At 33.5% G+C, this 15,211-nt stretch overlaps 3 protein-coding genes across 8 annotated transcripts in view; all 3 read left to right on the plus strand.

Annotated features, from left to right (window-relative positions):
• The window catches only part of LOC114723214 (NAC domain-containing protein 83), a 20,355-nt gene extending 18,152 nt beyond the window's left edge, over positions 1–2,203 (plus strand). The window contains exons 2-3 of one of the 2 annotated variants that reach the window (XM_028909381.1): positions 582–753; positions 1,364–2,203. In XM_028909381.1, coding sequence (XP_028765214.1) covers positions 582–753; positions 1,364–1,875 — 684 coding nt within the window. In that variant the 3' untranslated portion in view covers positions 1,876–2,203. Of the gene's footprint in view, positions 1–532; positions 754–1,363 lie in introns of those variants that run through there. The other variant, XM_028909380.1, reaches the window with a different exon arrangement.
• Positions 1–7,316, plus strand: part of LOC114723215 (ubiquitin-conjugating enzyme E2 27) — a 20,763-nt gene extending 13,447 nt beyond the window's left edge. Inside the window, exons 1-6 of one of the 5 annotated variants that reach the window (XM_028909382.1) lie at positions 4,769–4,885; positions 5,001–5,185; positions 5,393–5,441; positions 6,427–6,586; positions 6,773–6,862; positions 7,061–7,316. In XM_028909382.1, the coding sequence (XP_028765215.1) occupies positions 5,008–5,185; positions 5,393–5,441; positions 6,427–6,586; positions 6,773–6,862; positions 7,061–7,165 (582 nt within the window). In that variant the 5' untranslated portion in view covers positions 4,769–4,885; positions 5,001–5,007 and the 3' untranslated portion in view covers positions 7,166–7,316. Of the gene's footprint in view, positions 1–4,768; positions 4,910–5,000; positions 5,186–5,392; positions 5,442–6,426; positions 6,587–6,772; positions 6,863–7,060 lie in introns of those variants that run through there. The other 4 variants (XM_028909383.1, XM_028909385.1, XM_028909384.1 and 1 more) reach the window with 4 other exon arrangements.
• A 1,509-nt stretch (positions 7,317–8,825) lies between these two features.
• Positions 8,826–11,358, plus strand: LOC114723231 (very-long-chain 3-oxoacyl-CoA reductase 1-like). The gene is made up of 3 exons (XM_028909399.1): positions 8,826–9,493; positions 10,710–10,779; positions 10,919–11,358. The coding sequence occupies exons 1-3, from the start codon at positions 8,865–8,867 to the stop codon at positions 11,162–11,164; spliced, it is 945 nt and encodes a 314-aa protein (XP_028765232.1). The 5' UTR covers positions 8,826–8,864; the 3' UTR covers positions 11,165–11,358.
• The last annotated feature ends 3,853 nt before the right edge of the window (positions 11,359–15,211 follow it).

A 15,211-nucleotide genomic window follows, 5' to 3' on the forward strand; every position in this document is an offset into this window, starting at 1 on the left:
TACTTCAAACTATAGTTTGATTTAAAGTTCGAGAAATCTTTGAATATGCTTTTCTTAACTTTTGCTACCACGTGCGCTGAATTGGGGATTCTTTGAATCTAATTTATCTAGATATAACACATAAATTGCAAATTACTTCTTTTAAAAGACGCACGTTGTTGGTGCTAATGAGGTTTTGATTCATTAAATACTTGTCAGCAGGCCAATAGAATCTCAGACGATACTTCAAATGATATGAGATTATGAATAGACAATAAATTAAAATTGAGAAAGGAAACTATATAAATACAGAAATGCTGACTGTGAATCGATGATCTCCGGCATAAGACGATATATAATTAAAAGGGAAGGCACAACGAAAAGAAAAGAATTGGTTTAATTTAATTGGGCAGCATTAAAATTTAATAGCCTTTAACCATTATTGCGAAGTAAAGGCAAGGCTATCTTTTCTTTCTTTTTTTTCCCTAAAGCTTGTCTATAAATACGTGCGAGTTATCAACATTGATATGCCTCTCTCAGCCTGACGCGGTGGATCATCATATAGGGACCTTGTTTCTTTTTAAGCAATAATAATGGAAAAGATGAATTTTGTTAGAAATGGAGTGAGCAGATTGCCTCCTGGTTTTCGGTTCCAGCCGACAGATCAAGAACTTGTGTTTCAGTACTTGAAATGCAAGATCTTCTGCCTTCCCTTGCCTGCTTCCATTATTCCTGACCTCAATCTCTGCAACTTCGATCCTTGGGATTTGCCAGGTGAGACTCTTCATTTCTTCTTATTCAACTACTCAATGAACTCCTTTTTTAATCTTGAACTCAACTTCAATCCCTCCCTGGTGTTACTTGATTACTATTTTCTTATATTTCTATTTATAGGGCAGAGAAAGAGAGTATTCCTCAAAAAGTTAGCTTATATTACCTTCAGCCCTTAATATAAGAGTTAAATAGCTAATTTGAGGAGATTAAGAAAATTAGTTAAGTTAGTTATTTATAACAAATGTGTGTTGACTTCCTTAAATTATCCTTATTCTATCATATATATTGAAACTATATTTGGGTGGAAATAATTTACAATCAATAAAGATATTTTTTAGAACACATTATAAATTTAGGCAATAAAGTAAATTGAAGTCTTACATTTAGAATCATCAACTAGCTCTTATATTTAGAATCAGAAGTAGTATGATTTTAAGAGGTCAAACTTTTAGCGACGAGAGGTTTTTAAGAAATCAAAGCGAAGTGAGTGAGGTAAGCATATGATAATTTAAGTTGCATTATTATTCTTGTGCTTGTAATTAAGGGGAGGAACTATTACTAATTAATGAAAACTGATGGAGGTCAATTAATGTGGGTTTTGATGAATTAGGTAACTCTGATGAGGAAGAGAGGCACTTTTTCAGTCCAAAGGAAGCAAAATATCGAAATGGGAATCGCATGAACCGAACAACCACCTCTGGATATTGGAAGGCAACAGGATCAGACAAGAAAATAACTTCTTTAAGAAACAATGACATCGTTGGTATAAGAAAAACCCTTGTTTTTTACCAGGGTAATTCCCCAAACGGCTCTAAAACTGATTGGATCATGCACGAATATCGTCTTGTCTCTGCTTCTTCCAAGTCCGAGGAGGTCGGAGACTGGGTTCTGTGTCGAGTATCCCTCAAGAAAACAAGTGGTGGTGACACGAGGAGGACGAGGAGTCACGTTCAGAATAATAATAATAACAACGACAGGCAAGACATGGTAGGTCAGCCAACATTCTTTGATTTTATGATGCTGCAAAACCAAAACCTCCATGCTTCAGCATCGTCGTCTTGTTCAAGCTCCAACGGTTATGTATCGGAACATGAAGAAACAAGTGGATATACGGGTTTCTAGTTGAACAACACCAAATCAGTTCTGGTTACTTCTTCTTTTCTTTGTTTATTTATGTCCATGTCCCATGCATGTCTCTGTGCAACATCTATGAATGAAGGAAAATGCGTATCACTTCAGTGTTCTTCGATCTTCATCACCTCGCAAGCTCCTGCTATCTTTATTAGCCTCCAATGAAACAGCAGAATGACAAATTAACAATCCTGCTTCCTTGCCTCATGGGCTTGTCGGGCCCAAAACAGACTTGGGCTTTTAGCCCATATTAAGTTTTAAGCTTGAAATGTTGTGCTCCTCACACAAGGGGTAGTGGGCTTCAATTTCTTGAAAAAAAGAAAGAAAAAATGACCCAAAAATAATGAAAATTACAAAATTTCAAACCAGGTATTTTACAAAAACGTAATGTTATTTGTAAGTCAAGTATTATTAAAATCTCATAAAATTTGATAACAAATCCCAATTTGAGATTTAGTAATTTCTAAAGTCTTTATTTATTATCATTTGAAAAAACTATCTCACATAGTCACTTCCCGGCCTTCTACGGTGCATCGACTGCATACCAGATTTATTGATTTTCATCACTATAACTTCCCTTTTCACGTTTAAGATCACAATTATAAGTAACATATATACTCTCTTCGTCTGTTTTTATAAGCAAAAACTACTATCTTCTTCTTGTTCCTGAATATAAGCAATATTTACAAATTATCTTAAATTTTTTTAGCAAATTTTCTATTTTGCCTCCATTAATTACTTATTTTAATATACAATATATTTATTATCTCATTTTCTAAACTATCATCTCTCTCCATCCACATTTGCTTTCTTTTATAACTCTCTTTATTATGATAATTTTATTATTCTCTTTCTTATACTCTCTCTTCCTCATGAATAAGGGTATTTTGAAAAAAAAAATTAATTTCTACTTATTTATTATGTTTAGCTAACCTTTTGATTTATGTGATATAATCTAATATTACGTATAAAAAGGGACGGGTGGATTATTACTAATGGGGTGGGATACATTGGATTTTTTTTTTTTTGGGCAATTTTCTCTCACATGAACATGAAAAAAGTTCAAGCACTTTTTTTCAAAATAAGGGATGACATAATACTTGATCATGCTTTCTTACTACTGATAATATTTGTATCAGTTAATACAATTTTTGTTCCTCAAATGTATTCTCATTTCAGTTTTAGTTTCTCAAATTTCAAATAGTAAGTTTTGGTCTTTTAAATTTTTTTCATTTAAAATATTAGCTCCCTATAATTCAATTAAAACTTGGACCATTTTGTCTCTTAATGAATCAAAACATATGGTTTGAAATTTCAGAAACCAAAACTAAAATAAAGATAGACGTAAAAAACCAAAAATTATATTAATTCTATTTTTATTTTATTGGTGTGGTTATAGACCTATTCATCTAGACATCTAGTTATTGGTTCAAATTCATTTTGATTTGTGGAGAGCAAATATTACATCCGGTGTTTAATATAAAAGCTCATTGACTAATTTGTATAGATTAAGAAATCATGTTAAGTTAGTTATTTGTAATTAAATATGTGTTATTTTTTCTAAAATATCATAACTAATCAAACATATTAGCTATAACTATCATTTAATAAAATATTTAACATGTGCAATTACTGCAAGATTACTTTAATAAAATATGAGAAATAAAATTGATTGTGATATTATATTTAGAACTAAATCGAATATTAAATTAGTTCTTATATTAAGAAGTTAAGGTAATTTGATATTTTTTAATTGCTATTATAGCTTTTAATATTTGTAGTTTTGTAGCTGGTCAAAAAAACAATATTTGTAGTTTTGTACAAAGACCACGTGAATGAAATGCACTTGAATCGGCTCAATCAACATATCTTAATTCTTACTTCCCTTCCACTTCTTTTGTTTTTAATATAAGATCTATTTAATTAATTTGATTAAATTAAAAAAGTTATATAAATTAGATAATTATAAAAAAAATCACATGTTTCTTCTAAAACACTATAATTATCTTTACTAGTATCCTCCCTCCACTCCTATTCGATTATGATTAGGAGAATATCTATAGAAATAATTTAGAAAAAATCGATAAATATGATAAATAGGTATTATATTCAGGACTAAAATTAATCCAACAATTAGGTCTTATATTAAAAATTGAAAGAGTACTAAATTTAAAACTCATTTTATGATATCATTTATATTATAAAATAAGTCTTGCATTTAAAACTGAACAAGTTTATATATAAAATAGAAAAAGGTCATCCGCTCCCGTTTCAATGAGTTCATTTTAATTCATGAACCTAACAGTAGATATTTTCATAGTTTATCTGTTTGCCATATAAGTGCACAAATTTTTTTTTTTTAAAGTGCATTCATCAAAACATAAATTGTATTAATATCCATTATTCGTTAAAAAGACACAATCGCACAATCAATATTTTCCACTTTTTATATAAAAAAAAAATCATATCTGTAAAATATAATTATAATGTTTCAAAAAGTAGTACTATTACGTGTCTATATTTCTGTGCGGTGCCATCCGGAGATCATCATCATCATTATTATTATTTTGCTAACTAATCTTTCATTAGTTTAGATTATGATCCGAGCAAGGCTGCACGAATTTATCCAAAAAAAAAACCCACCAAAAAAGGAAACTTGCGCCAGTCATAAACAGTAACTAAAGATAATGAAGGATCTAAATTGAAATTAAATTTTACTTTATACGTATTGATGAATCTAGGTCACATAAGATGTATCATTTCTGAATTTAACGCCTGCCTCATAAAGATTTTTTTTTTCTTTCTAAATTTAGTGGATGACGTATATAAATAAAGAATCCGCGTTCTCCTCTTCTCACTGGCCTTTACTAATGCGGGTAATGCCAGTGGGGGTGTGACAGTATATAAAGCGCGAGAGAGTGAGAAGACAAAGGAAAGTGAAAAGGTGCAAACTTTATTCCTCTTCTTTCTGCTTCCTCTCCGTTGAAGTAAGCAGGCGGTGGTGTGTCGTGTTCTTCACATATATGTATCGTGTTCTTTTGATTTCTATCCTCGCCCCCAAGCCTATTTCTCTTTCTCACTCTCTAGGGTTTCTCTTTTTCTGATTCCTCCCTCAGATTGAAGATGATCGACTTTGTTCGCGTCCAGAAGGAGCTTGTCGAATGCGGCAAGGATATTGAGGGCTCCGGCATCAAGGTTAACGTCAAAGGCGACAACCTTGCTCGCTTGATCGGAACCATTCCTGGCCCTCTCGGAACTCCTTACGAGGGGGGCATTTTCCAAATTGACATTACCATACCCGGTATGTTCATTCTAGTTTATGAATTTCGACATGTTGTCAATTGTATATGATTGGAGGGTAGGGTTTTTAGTAGTGCCTACTGGGATTACCCTTTGGCGACGCTTGGTTAATTGGCTTATTGCTTGATCTGCTTCTCTTGGATAGCATGTGAAGGATAATAGTTTGGAAGTTTTTATTAACTTGCTATGCCCTTTTCCTTGATTGCAGATGGCTATCCCTTCGAACCTCCCAAAATGCAGTTTGCGACGAAAGTCTGGTGCGATAATTTTGATGGACCTCTGTCCTTTTTGTGCTTCGTTCATATGCGGGATATTATAAGGCGTGTGCTAGGTTTCCTTGTTTGTGTTGTTCGATATAGTCCTGTAAAATCATTGTTTTTGACATTGAAATTTATCTGGGCTTTGATGTTGGATTATGGATGTGGAAGAAGGAAAGAAGGTTTGGAATAGTTATGCGGAGAACTCTTTGCACTTAGTTGTTTGACATGCTGTTAGTTTCGTGAAAATATATCTTCAAGGACCAATGTTTTATCATTTAATCAGGGAGAACTCTTTGCGTAGTTGTTTGACATGCTGTTAGTTTCATGAAAATATATCTTCAAGGACCAATGTTTTGTCATTTAGTCATGGTTAACTTACTTAGTTGATAACAAGCCTTAAGCTAGAATTCCATCTCCCCGCGGCCCCTTCCTCTTTTTCTGTTATTGATTATTGACGTTACTGTAAATGGATCAAAAGCAGCCAGATTAGAATCATGTGCTGACCCTGTTTGAAAACTTGAATAATGTGACTGGTGAATCTTCCCCTACCCCACCCACTAATATTATGTGGTCTTCATTCCAATCTAGTCGCTATGATTGAGCATGGTTCATCACATAAGTATGGTTCTTTCACAATACACTGTGTGGTTGAACTAAATCTTCTGCCCAAAAGTTATTGCACTGAGAATAGATAAATCAAATACTGTGTGTTTTTAATGGCAATAAAGTTTTGGTGCTGGAACGTCGAGCTTTTGGAGTTTGCTTCATTAATTAAGTTACAGTGAATTAGATGTTCTGGCTTCTGAAGAGGGAGACTTGTTGTCATGATTGACTGACCACTTATTATGGAAACTTTTTCAATTTTTTAGCGCCTATAAACAGAGTAGTTAATTATGTATGGCATTTAATACCCTGCTGCTGGCGAAGCATATTCGTTCATATAATGCTTATATTCTATACTGTGTTATGTCACCTGTTGAAGGCACCCTAATATCAGCAGTCAGAGTGGAGCTATTTGTCTGGACATCTTGAAAGATCAATGGAGCCCTGCACTGACACTGAAAACAGCGCTGCTTTCTGTGCAAGCACTTCTCTCTGCTCCTCAACCTGATGATCCTCAAGATGCTGTTGTAGCACAACAGGTGTGGCTCAGGGTCTGTGTTGTTAATGACGTTTCTTATATATTGCATGATGCTCTGTCCGCGGTTGGTTAAATGCAGTAATATTTTGCATTCCATACTTAATTTTCACTGCCAAATTTATGTTTGCATATTTTTCCTTATACTCTTATGTCATTCTGAATCAGTTTATTTCCATGGACAATGCAGTATCTCAAAGACTACCAGACATTTGTTGGCACTGCACGGTACTGGACCGAAGCTTTTGCCAAGGCATCATCTCTTGGGATTGAGGAAAAGGTACTGAGCTTTTGCATTTGATCTCATGTCATTGGAGGATGGATTGACATCGTTGAGCTTGTAACAAATTACAATTGATCTCATCAATGCATCAGATTCACTCTGCATGTCATAAAGTTCCTCCCCCCCCCCCCGGGGATAAGCAAAGTTCATTTTTGTTGCTTAGACAAATGAATTTTCCATTTTACACTGGTACAGGTAAAGAAGCTCGCAGAGATGGGATTCCCTGAAGCTCAGGCGAGGAGTGCTTTGGAAGCTGTTGGTGGCGATGAAAACCTCGCTCTTGAAAGGCTTTGCTCTTAGCTAGCGTGTAAGATAGTACCTAAAGCGTTTTTGTTGTGGTAAAGTTTATGATGATACTTGGCCATAAGAGGCGAACACAATCTCAATATATATTAAAAGGATTAATTGAATATAGTTATTTAATCTATCAATGCTTCTCTTATAGTTCTAATCTATGTCTACGATGGATTTTCTTGGAGATTTTCGCACCCAACGTTTTCTTCATGTCACTTCATGTAGAAAATGAAATGCATATGGAAATGTTTCTGTCTCATAGATTTTATTATTTAACGTTCGGAATTGTGTTGGTGATGCACGAATGAGTTGTAATGCCATAATCAGAGGGTATCGTATGGGATCATTGGCAAACTAACGACTGATGAATTAAGCGCAAGGCGCAACTGTCGGCTCGTTTTAACAGGAACATGTTATTCAAGATAAGTCGAAAACATACCCTTTCTTTGTCTCTTTTTCTGGGTAAACAGATTCAAGTCGTTTAGTATAGAAGCTAATGCAAAGAAATTAAAGCTTCGAATTCATAATGGAGGCAAGATTCCCTTATAAAATAAGATGAAAAGTTTAGGCTATTTTGTAGATGTGTTTAAGCGGAGTATCATGTCAGCGTCATACTCAGTTGGAAGCAAATAGTAAGAGAAGTGCAAGAGGCATGCGTGATCTGCTCTTGCCGGATTTAAAACGGGGGAGCAATGGGAAGTTTCGCACAGAAGGAGGAATATCATATTCTCTGCCTTTGCTGTGAATGAACGAACGTGAATGAAGACCATTGCACGGGATTCAGGAGATGCATTACATGGTAATGTAATATAGTTTTTTTTTTTTCTTTTGGGGTAAGAAATAAGCCTATTTAGAAGGGAAAAATTGAGGGCAAAAATTATGTGAACAAAAAACCTTCGCTTGCGCCCATGAATCCGCCATTGGCTGTGGTGTTGGCAATTTTTAAACTCAACTTCAACTAACAGTAGTATACATTATTCTTTTTCGCTGGAATAAACAATAAAGAAAGAAAGAGAAGCCAGCTTCTTAATACTGGCTAATTGAAAAGGGACAATATATTGTGGAGCTCACTCAGAGTTGGTAAAGATCTATTTTATAGATTCAAATTTTGATGCCAACACGAGGGTCTTCTTGATAAATTATTTTCAAACACTTTTTGATAATTTATGTAAATTTTATTTTAGGTAAATATATATATATATATATATATATATATATATGGAACTTATGGCCGTGGTGAAGCGCTATATCATAGTTGTCGTTGCATTGCTTTCGCTGAATATGGAGGTATGAAACCAGTTTCGGTGTTAATAACTGCAGTAAAATCTAAACTATTCAAAATCAGTTTTAATGATCTAAATTTAAAATTTTCTAGTAATTTTTAAATAAAAAATTTACAATTAAGAAATTACGTTTATTTAGGATTATGTATCTATTAAAAGAAACATATTTTTTGGAAAAAAATATACTAAATGTTAAATATTGGCCTTCAATATTAGATTTGAATGATTAATATTTGATTATCAGCACCATGCTGATTGTTGCTATTAGCACTGAAAGTGACTTTGAATATATACTTTATTTGTCACAATAATTGAGAGGGAATAGCGAACTTTGCAATTATAGTAGCTTGCTAGTGCATGATATATTATGGAGAATCTCAAGATACAATAAACTTGCTTCTGCAGCATGCTTGCTCTGGAGAATGGCCACAAGCACGTGGGCTGATTTCATGGTGGTGGCAACATGCACCCTAGGCTTCATCTCTCTCTGCAAACTCGCGACCCATGTCCTGTGGTGGCTGTGGGTCATGTTCTTGAGGCCGCCCAAGAACCTCAAACACTACGGCTCTTGGGCCATCGTCACCGGCTGCACCGACGGAATCGGTAAAGCCCTCACTTTTGAACTCGCCTCCAGAGGACTCAATCTGGTTCTGGTCGGACGAAACCCCAGAAAACTTCATGACACATGGACGGAGATTAGAGAGAGACACCCTGACGCGGATGCCAGGGTGGTGGAGATGGATCTGGGGAGCATCGGTGGGGAGGAGATAATGAAGAGGATGGAGGAGGCGACAGAAGGTCTAGATGTCGGCGTGCTGGTTAATAACGCAGGCACGGTGGGTTCCGGTGAGCCTAGGTTCTTTCACGAGGGGGAGTTGGAGACGATGGAGCAGATGATTAAAGTGAACATGGAGGGACTGACTTGGATGACAAAGGCAGTGATCCCACAGATGCTGAAGAAGAAGAAAGGAGCCATCATCAACATCGGCTCCGGCCTCACCGTCGCCTTTCCTTCTTACCCTCTCAACGCCGTCTACGCCGCCACAAAAGAGTAAGTTCCATTTTCTCTATCTATCCACGCACGTCCTTTATCTGCTTAATCATCCTATTCCTGAGTCTCCCCTCTATATTTACTCAGTTCATGCCATGCATCGGTTCATTAAAACATAATCATACGTACCTCACAACACTAATCATGTTCCTACCATCAAACATATTCTTAATCCTGTTGCTCACAACAATTATTGACACAACTGTGAAACCTAACACTTCAATTCTCTGAGCGGAGGATAGGGTAAGGACAGGGAGGATCAGTTAGTATCCAAATTAGTGGAGCGGCAGCATGATGTGTCGGGATTTATTATTATATTTATACATAATGAGCTGCGTCAGTTGTGTCCACGGGAGAGGTTGGGATGTGATGGAATTTAATAAGAGTAATAATTTGTCACCCAGGTCTACAGCTCACTAATACAATCAAAGGCGTATTTTAGTGCTCCTTTGCTACAAAGTATTAAAAATGAGATGTAAGAATTTAAATTGAAACTGAAAAATTTATTAAAAGAGTGTTTAGTATGAGAGATTGTTTGTTACATAAGATTTGACAAATCCATGTATGTAAGATTGAGGAATACTACAAAGCATTAAAAATGAAGGATATGGACAATGATTGTAATTGAGAAAAATCATTAAAAAGATATTTATCATGAGTAACTGCTTGTTATATGAGATTAGACAAACTCGTGGAGGTGAGATCAGGAAATACCATAGGGGGAGATGCTATTCCCCAATCCTACCTTTATGGGTTTGTCTAATCCCATATAACAAACAATTACTTATCCTAAATATTTTTTTTAATGATTTTTCTCAATTACAATCTTAGTCCTTATCTTTAATTTTTAATGATTCGTACCAAACGGAACCTTAATTCTTTCTTATGTACAAAATAAAAACCACTCCGATCCTTAATATGAGTCACTTGTAATATATTTTGCCATATCAAGAAATGCATTAAATTAACAAAAATTTTCATTTTTACTCTTATTGAAGTTCTCTCTCTCTCTCTCCATATATATATACACACACACACACAAATCATTCTCAGACCTCTCCCTTCTTTTTTCTTTTCAGTCAGAATTAAATAAGAATGAAACTGAAAAACAAGACATTAAATATGCTATAAGTAACTTAAATTGAGGACCAAAGCTTCTTCTTATCAGTAACTATTCATATTCGAAAAGTTAAGGGGAATGAGGATTTATTGTCAGGTACGTAAGGATGATGTCAAGAAGCATGAGTTTGGAGTACAAAGAGAAGGGAATTGACATCCAGTGTCAGGTAACTATATTATGTGGAAGAAGGTAGTAATTAAGTTAAGGCAGTGTTATTGAGATAATTAAATTAATGTGGTTGATGGTTGTTGTTATGAATGTGTATATATATATAAATAAATATATATATATATATATATTTATAGGAGCCATTATATGTGGCAACGAAGATGATAAAGAGGGAGGCGTCATGGGCGATTCTAACAGCAGAGGAATACAGCAGAAGCAGCATGAGATGGTTTGGATACGAGAAGGAGTGTGAGCCTCATCCCTTGCATTCTCTCCAAGCCATGTTCGTTCGACTCTTCCCTGATTCCCTCATCAATTCCCTCTTGCTTCGCTTCTTCACCTCTTTGCGAAATCACTCTCTCCAATCCTCCCAACCTCATTAATTAATTAAGCCTCTTCAAGTATGCCTCTCTATTGCGCAGAGTCACTTTAAATATGCTAAATCATAATCTATTACTATCATTGTATCTTAATTATCATCTTCTAATTTACTGGACATGTATGCTTTTCTTATATTGAATAAAATTTAAGGGGAGTTAAGAGCACTCATAAAGTCCCCAGGGTGTTTATCTTTCTTTTGTTGATTGTAGCTTTGCCTGCCTTGCTGAATTCCAAATAAGTGAATTATATTGATTATGAATAAATCTACCTGGCTTGTTATTAAGCTTATTAATCAGTACTATTTCCAGTTATTAATATAAGAGCCAGTTACGAATTAAATTTTTTGTTCATAAGTATAAAATCTTAATCCAATTTATAAGCATCAAATTTGAAAAAGGATGTGGTCTATTTTATAAACTTCAATTTAAAGTTCGTCTTAACATTTATTGCATTTTTCTCACTTTTGCCCTTAATTATTTATTCTCTCTCTAATCACATTTCTCTATACATTCTCTTTCATCCTTTTTTCCATTTATTATAAGGGCATATTTAGAAACAAAATTATATTTTTAACGTATTTATTGCTTATAACTAATTTTAACTAACAGTTTGTTGTATATGAATTTAATTATTTGAAGCTTATAATAAGAACCAAATGGAATAATTTATAAACAGAATCAGAGGACTAAACCAAGTTTTTATATAATAATGTGATTTAAATTTAGGAAGGAGTATGATTTATTTTATAAGTTTTAATTTAGTGTTTGTCTTAACATTTAACGTACTTTTTCAATTTTGCCATTAATTACTTATTCTCTCTTTTGCTATAATTTTTCTTATCACATTTCTCTACGCATTCTTTTTGTATCATTTTTTATTTATTATAATGATATATTTTAAAACAAAAAATATATTTTTAACCTATTTATTATTTTTAATTAATTTTAATTTATTGTTTATTATTTGTCAACTAGTTATTTGAAATTTATAAGACTTGGGCACAATAACACGTAATACTTGGTTGAAATTTGCAATCTGCGTAATGGGTGCCACATCTGGAGTGCACCGGTGGGCAGTTAAAGGCATATATCAAGTGAAGCGGTGGCCGGTGGGCAGTTAAAGGCGTCATTAAACGTCACTCATTTATATCTTCCCCGGATTCTGCCTCAAATGTTTGACTCTGCCTGTTCTCACGAGTTGCCTGTCTTGCTCCAAGAGAAAAATAGAGTTTCACATAAGCAGATGGAAAGCGAAAGAGATCTAAAACATTTCATGTGGGTGTTCTTCAGTTCTCATATATTCGGTCTTTAATATAAAATCTTATTTCACTTTTATTTTGATCTTAAATATAAGATCCTAATCTATTTTGGTTCTCATATTTATGTATTTCTTTTCAAAATAATCCTTCTAACAATAGTAGGTCTAGATAACAAATTTGATTAGTAATGATATTTTAGGAAAAACAACACATATTCATTACAAGTAACTAATTTAATTAAGTTTATTAATCTCTTCAAATTAGTTAACTGGGTCTTATAATTAGAATTAGAGGTAGTATTTACTTTTTACAGTATAAAATTACTTAAAATGAATTCAAAAATTATCCTGTGTCAATCTTGAGTTGACTTGGGTAATAGCCCTAAGATTTCAAGGTGGACACAGGCCAGCTTTTATGGATACGCAGATTCACCGGCGGCTCTTCTCAAGACTTTACACGTGCGATTTCTTATTGTTGCTTGCTTTTACCTTTTTTTCCCCTACTAATAAAAATGGTGAAAAGCTGGCCTCGTTTTTTGGCATTTTATGGTTTTTGTTGTTTTTTTTTTGGTAAAAAAATTGAGGTGAATTGGGTGACGAAGATAAGAATATTCCTCCAGGCTTATAGATGACTTACAGAGGTATTTATAGATCACTCACCAACAAAATTCTCATATTAGCAGCGAAATTAGAACTCACAATCTTACAGTTTATAAACTGACTTTTTGTTCACTAGATCAACTCTTATTTGCTGTCTTATGTAGTTGTACCTTTGGATGATGGATTGGGATTTGGTATGACAAACCCAGGTTAATGGAGGTGGGCCACTGTACAAACCCAACGTGACCGTGCAATTGAAGTCAAAGATCCAGGACGATGCAACCCAAAAGAGCTGATGCCAAGATTTTCAAAAAAGGGAAAGCACGTTGGAAGACTGAAAGAGATGAGCATTTATGGGTGTGTTTGGAATCAATCTGAACCTTCAAACTGACTTCTCTACCGGCAAAAGGAGCTTTTTTGATTTGGGATGTGTTTGAAATCATATTTTTGCAATCTGACTTCTGTCACTGAAACGGACTTATACAATAAGCTCAAAGAAGTTGCTTTTATCCAATCTGACTTCTGTAAAAGTTAAATTGAAAAAAAAGTTACTTCTCCACCGCTAATCCAAACACACCGGGTAGGAATGAAAGAAAGTTATATTTAGCACCTGGTATATAATTATTTTTAATAAGAGATATGTGCGTACAAAAAAAATAACAGGTAGGAAGACCAGCAAAAATTGAGTACAGCAGAAGATATTAGTCTATTACAATGTGACAAATTAATGTTCAAATTCTTATTGTGAAAAGTGTTCATATTTAGTACTGGAAAGTATCTCAAACAGAATTACTTATATTTTTACTTGGGAAAAAAAAAACGTGCAGGGAGTAAGTAGATTCCCAGTATATTTATTAATTACTAAAAGAAAGCAAAATCTAGTAGGAATTATTTTTCCTTTTAACTTTTATCCTTTATCTAATAGAGTACCACACTATTTCAAAACTTAAGTACCTCCGTTCGACGACGCGCTCTATCTAACGGGAATATCATTGTAAACAAGTAATAATTATATCTTGAAATTTGGGAGAAAACACATAGTTAGAAACAAAATAGAAATCTAAATTAGGACAAGTAAATAAATAAGGAGGAAAAACTAAAGTAGCATAAAATATTATTCATGAATTATTTAATTCATACTATGACTTATTTGTCTGTGTGGAGACGAGAGAGCGAGGCAAACAATTAACCTAAATTTTACATTACCTTTGTTTCTTAATATAAAACTTTGTTTAACTTTTATTCTGGTTTTAAATATAAAACTCTAATTCACTTTCTCTTATATTTAAGCATTTTTTCCCAAGATAATTTTTCTAATAATGATAGTTCTAGCTAATACACTTAATTAGTAGTTATATTTTAAGAAATACAATATTTATTTATTACAAATAACTAACTTAATTTATTTTTTTAATCTATTCAAATTAGTCAATTAGCTTTTATATTTAAGTGTTGGAAGAAGTATTATACATAGATAAAGAGGCGTGGATAAACAGTGAAGTTGTTCAGTATGAATGGCATTCCCTGCTGGATATATTTAATTTTTTTTTTTTAAAAAAAGAGGCAATGCAACTAGTAGGAGTCTAAGAGTAATTGAATAAAGCAGACCAAGTCAAAGCGTGTTGACTTACAGAATAATGTGAGTGAAGAAAAAGTAGGAACAAATCAATCCCTCTGCTTACCAATCAGTGGGTTATGCTTTTGTTGAATTCCCCTTTGACATTTATGCTAACTCATTCTATTTCCTTTCAAATCACGCTACCTAATCAGTCTTCCTTCTACTTGTTCTTTTCAACTAATTATATTCTGCCACGCTCTTCCTCGCTTTCATATTAGTTCATTTAATCTCCTTTTATTACAGTAGTATATTATAAGAACTAGATAATTAATTTAAAAATATTAAAAAATTAATTAAATTATTTATTTGTATCAAATATGTCTTATTTTTTTAATTAGTCTTTTTAATTATGTGTATTAAAAGTAAAACCATTCATAATTGGGAGTCTCTTAATATATACAATTAATAGTGATATTTTGAATAAAAAAAATTATACTTTTACCCTTCTAAAGCGGTGTTTGATAGAATAACACTGACTCATTATTAATAGCAAATAACATCTTGGTGGTGGCTTTTTTCTTAATTAGATTGAAAATGAAGAAAGCCCTTTGTTTCTTCTCACATTAATTACGCT

The sequence above is a fragment of the Neltuma alba genome, unplaced genomic scaffold (assembly GCF_004799145.2).
Source record: "Neltuma alba isolate B1F8T4 unplaced genomic scaffold, ASM479914v2 tig00012126_pilon, whole genome shotgun sequence".
In the NCBI taxonomy this organism is placed as follows: Eukaryota; Viridiplantae; Streptophyta; class Magnoliopsida; order Fabales; family Fabaceae; genus Neltuma; species Neltuma alba.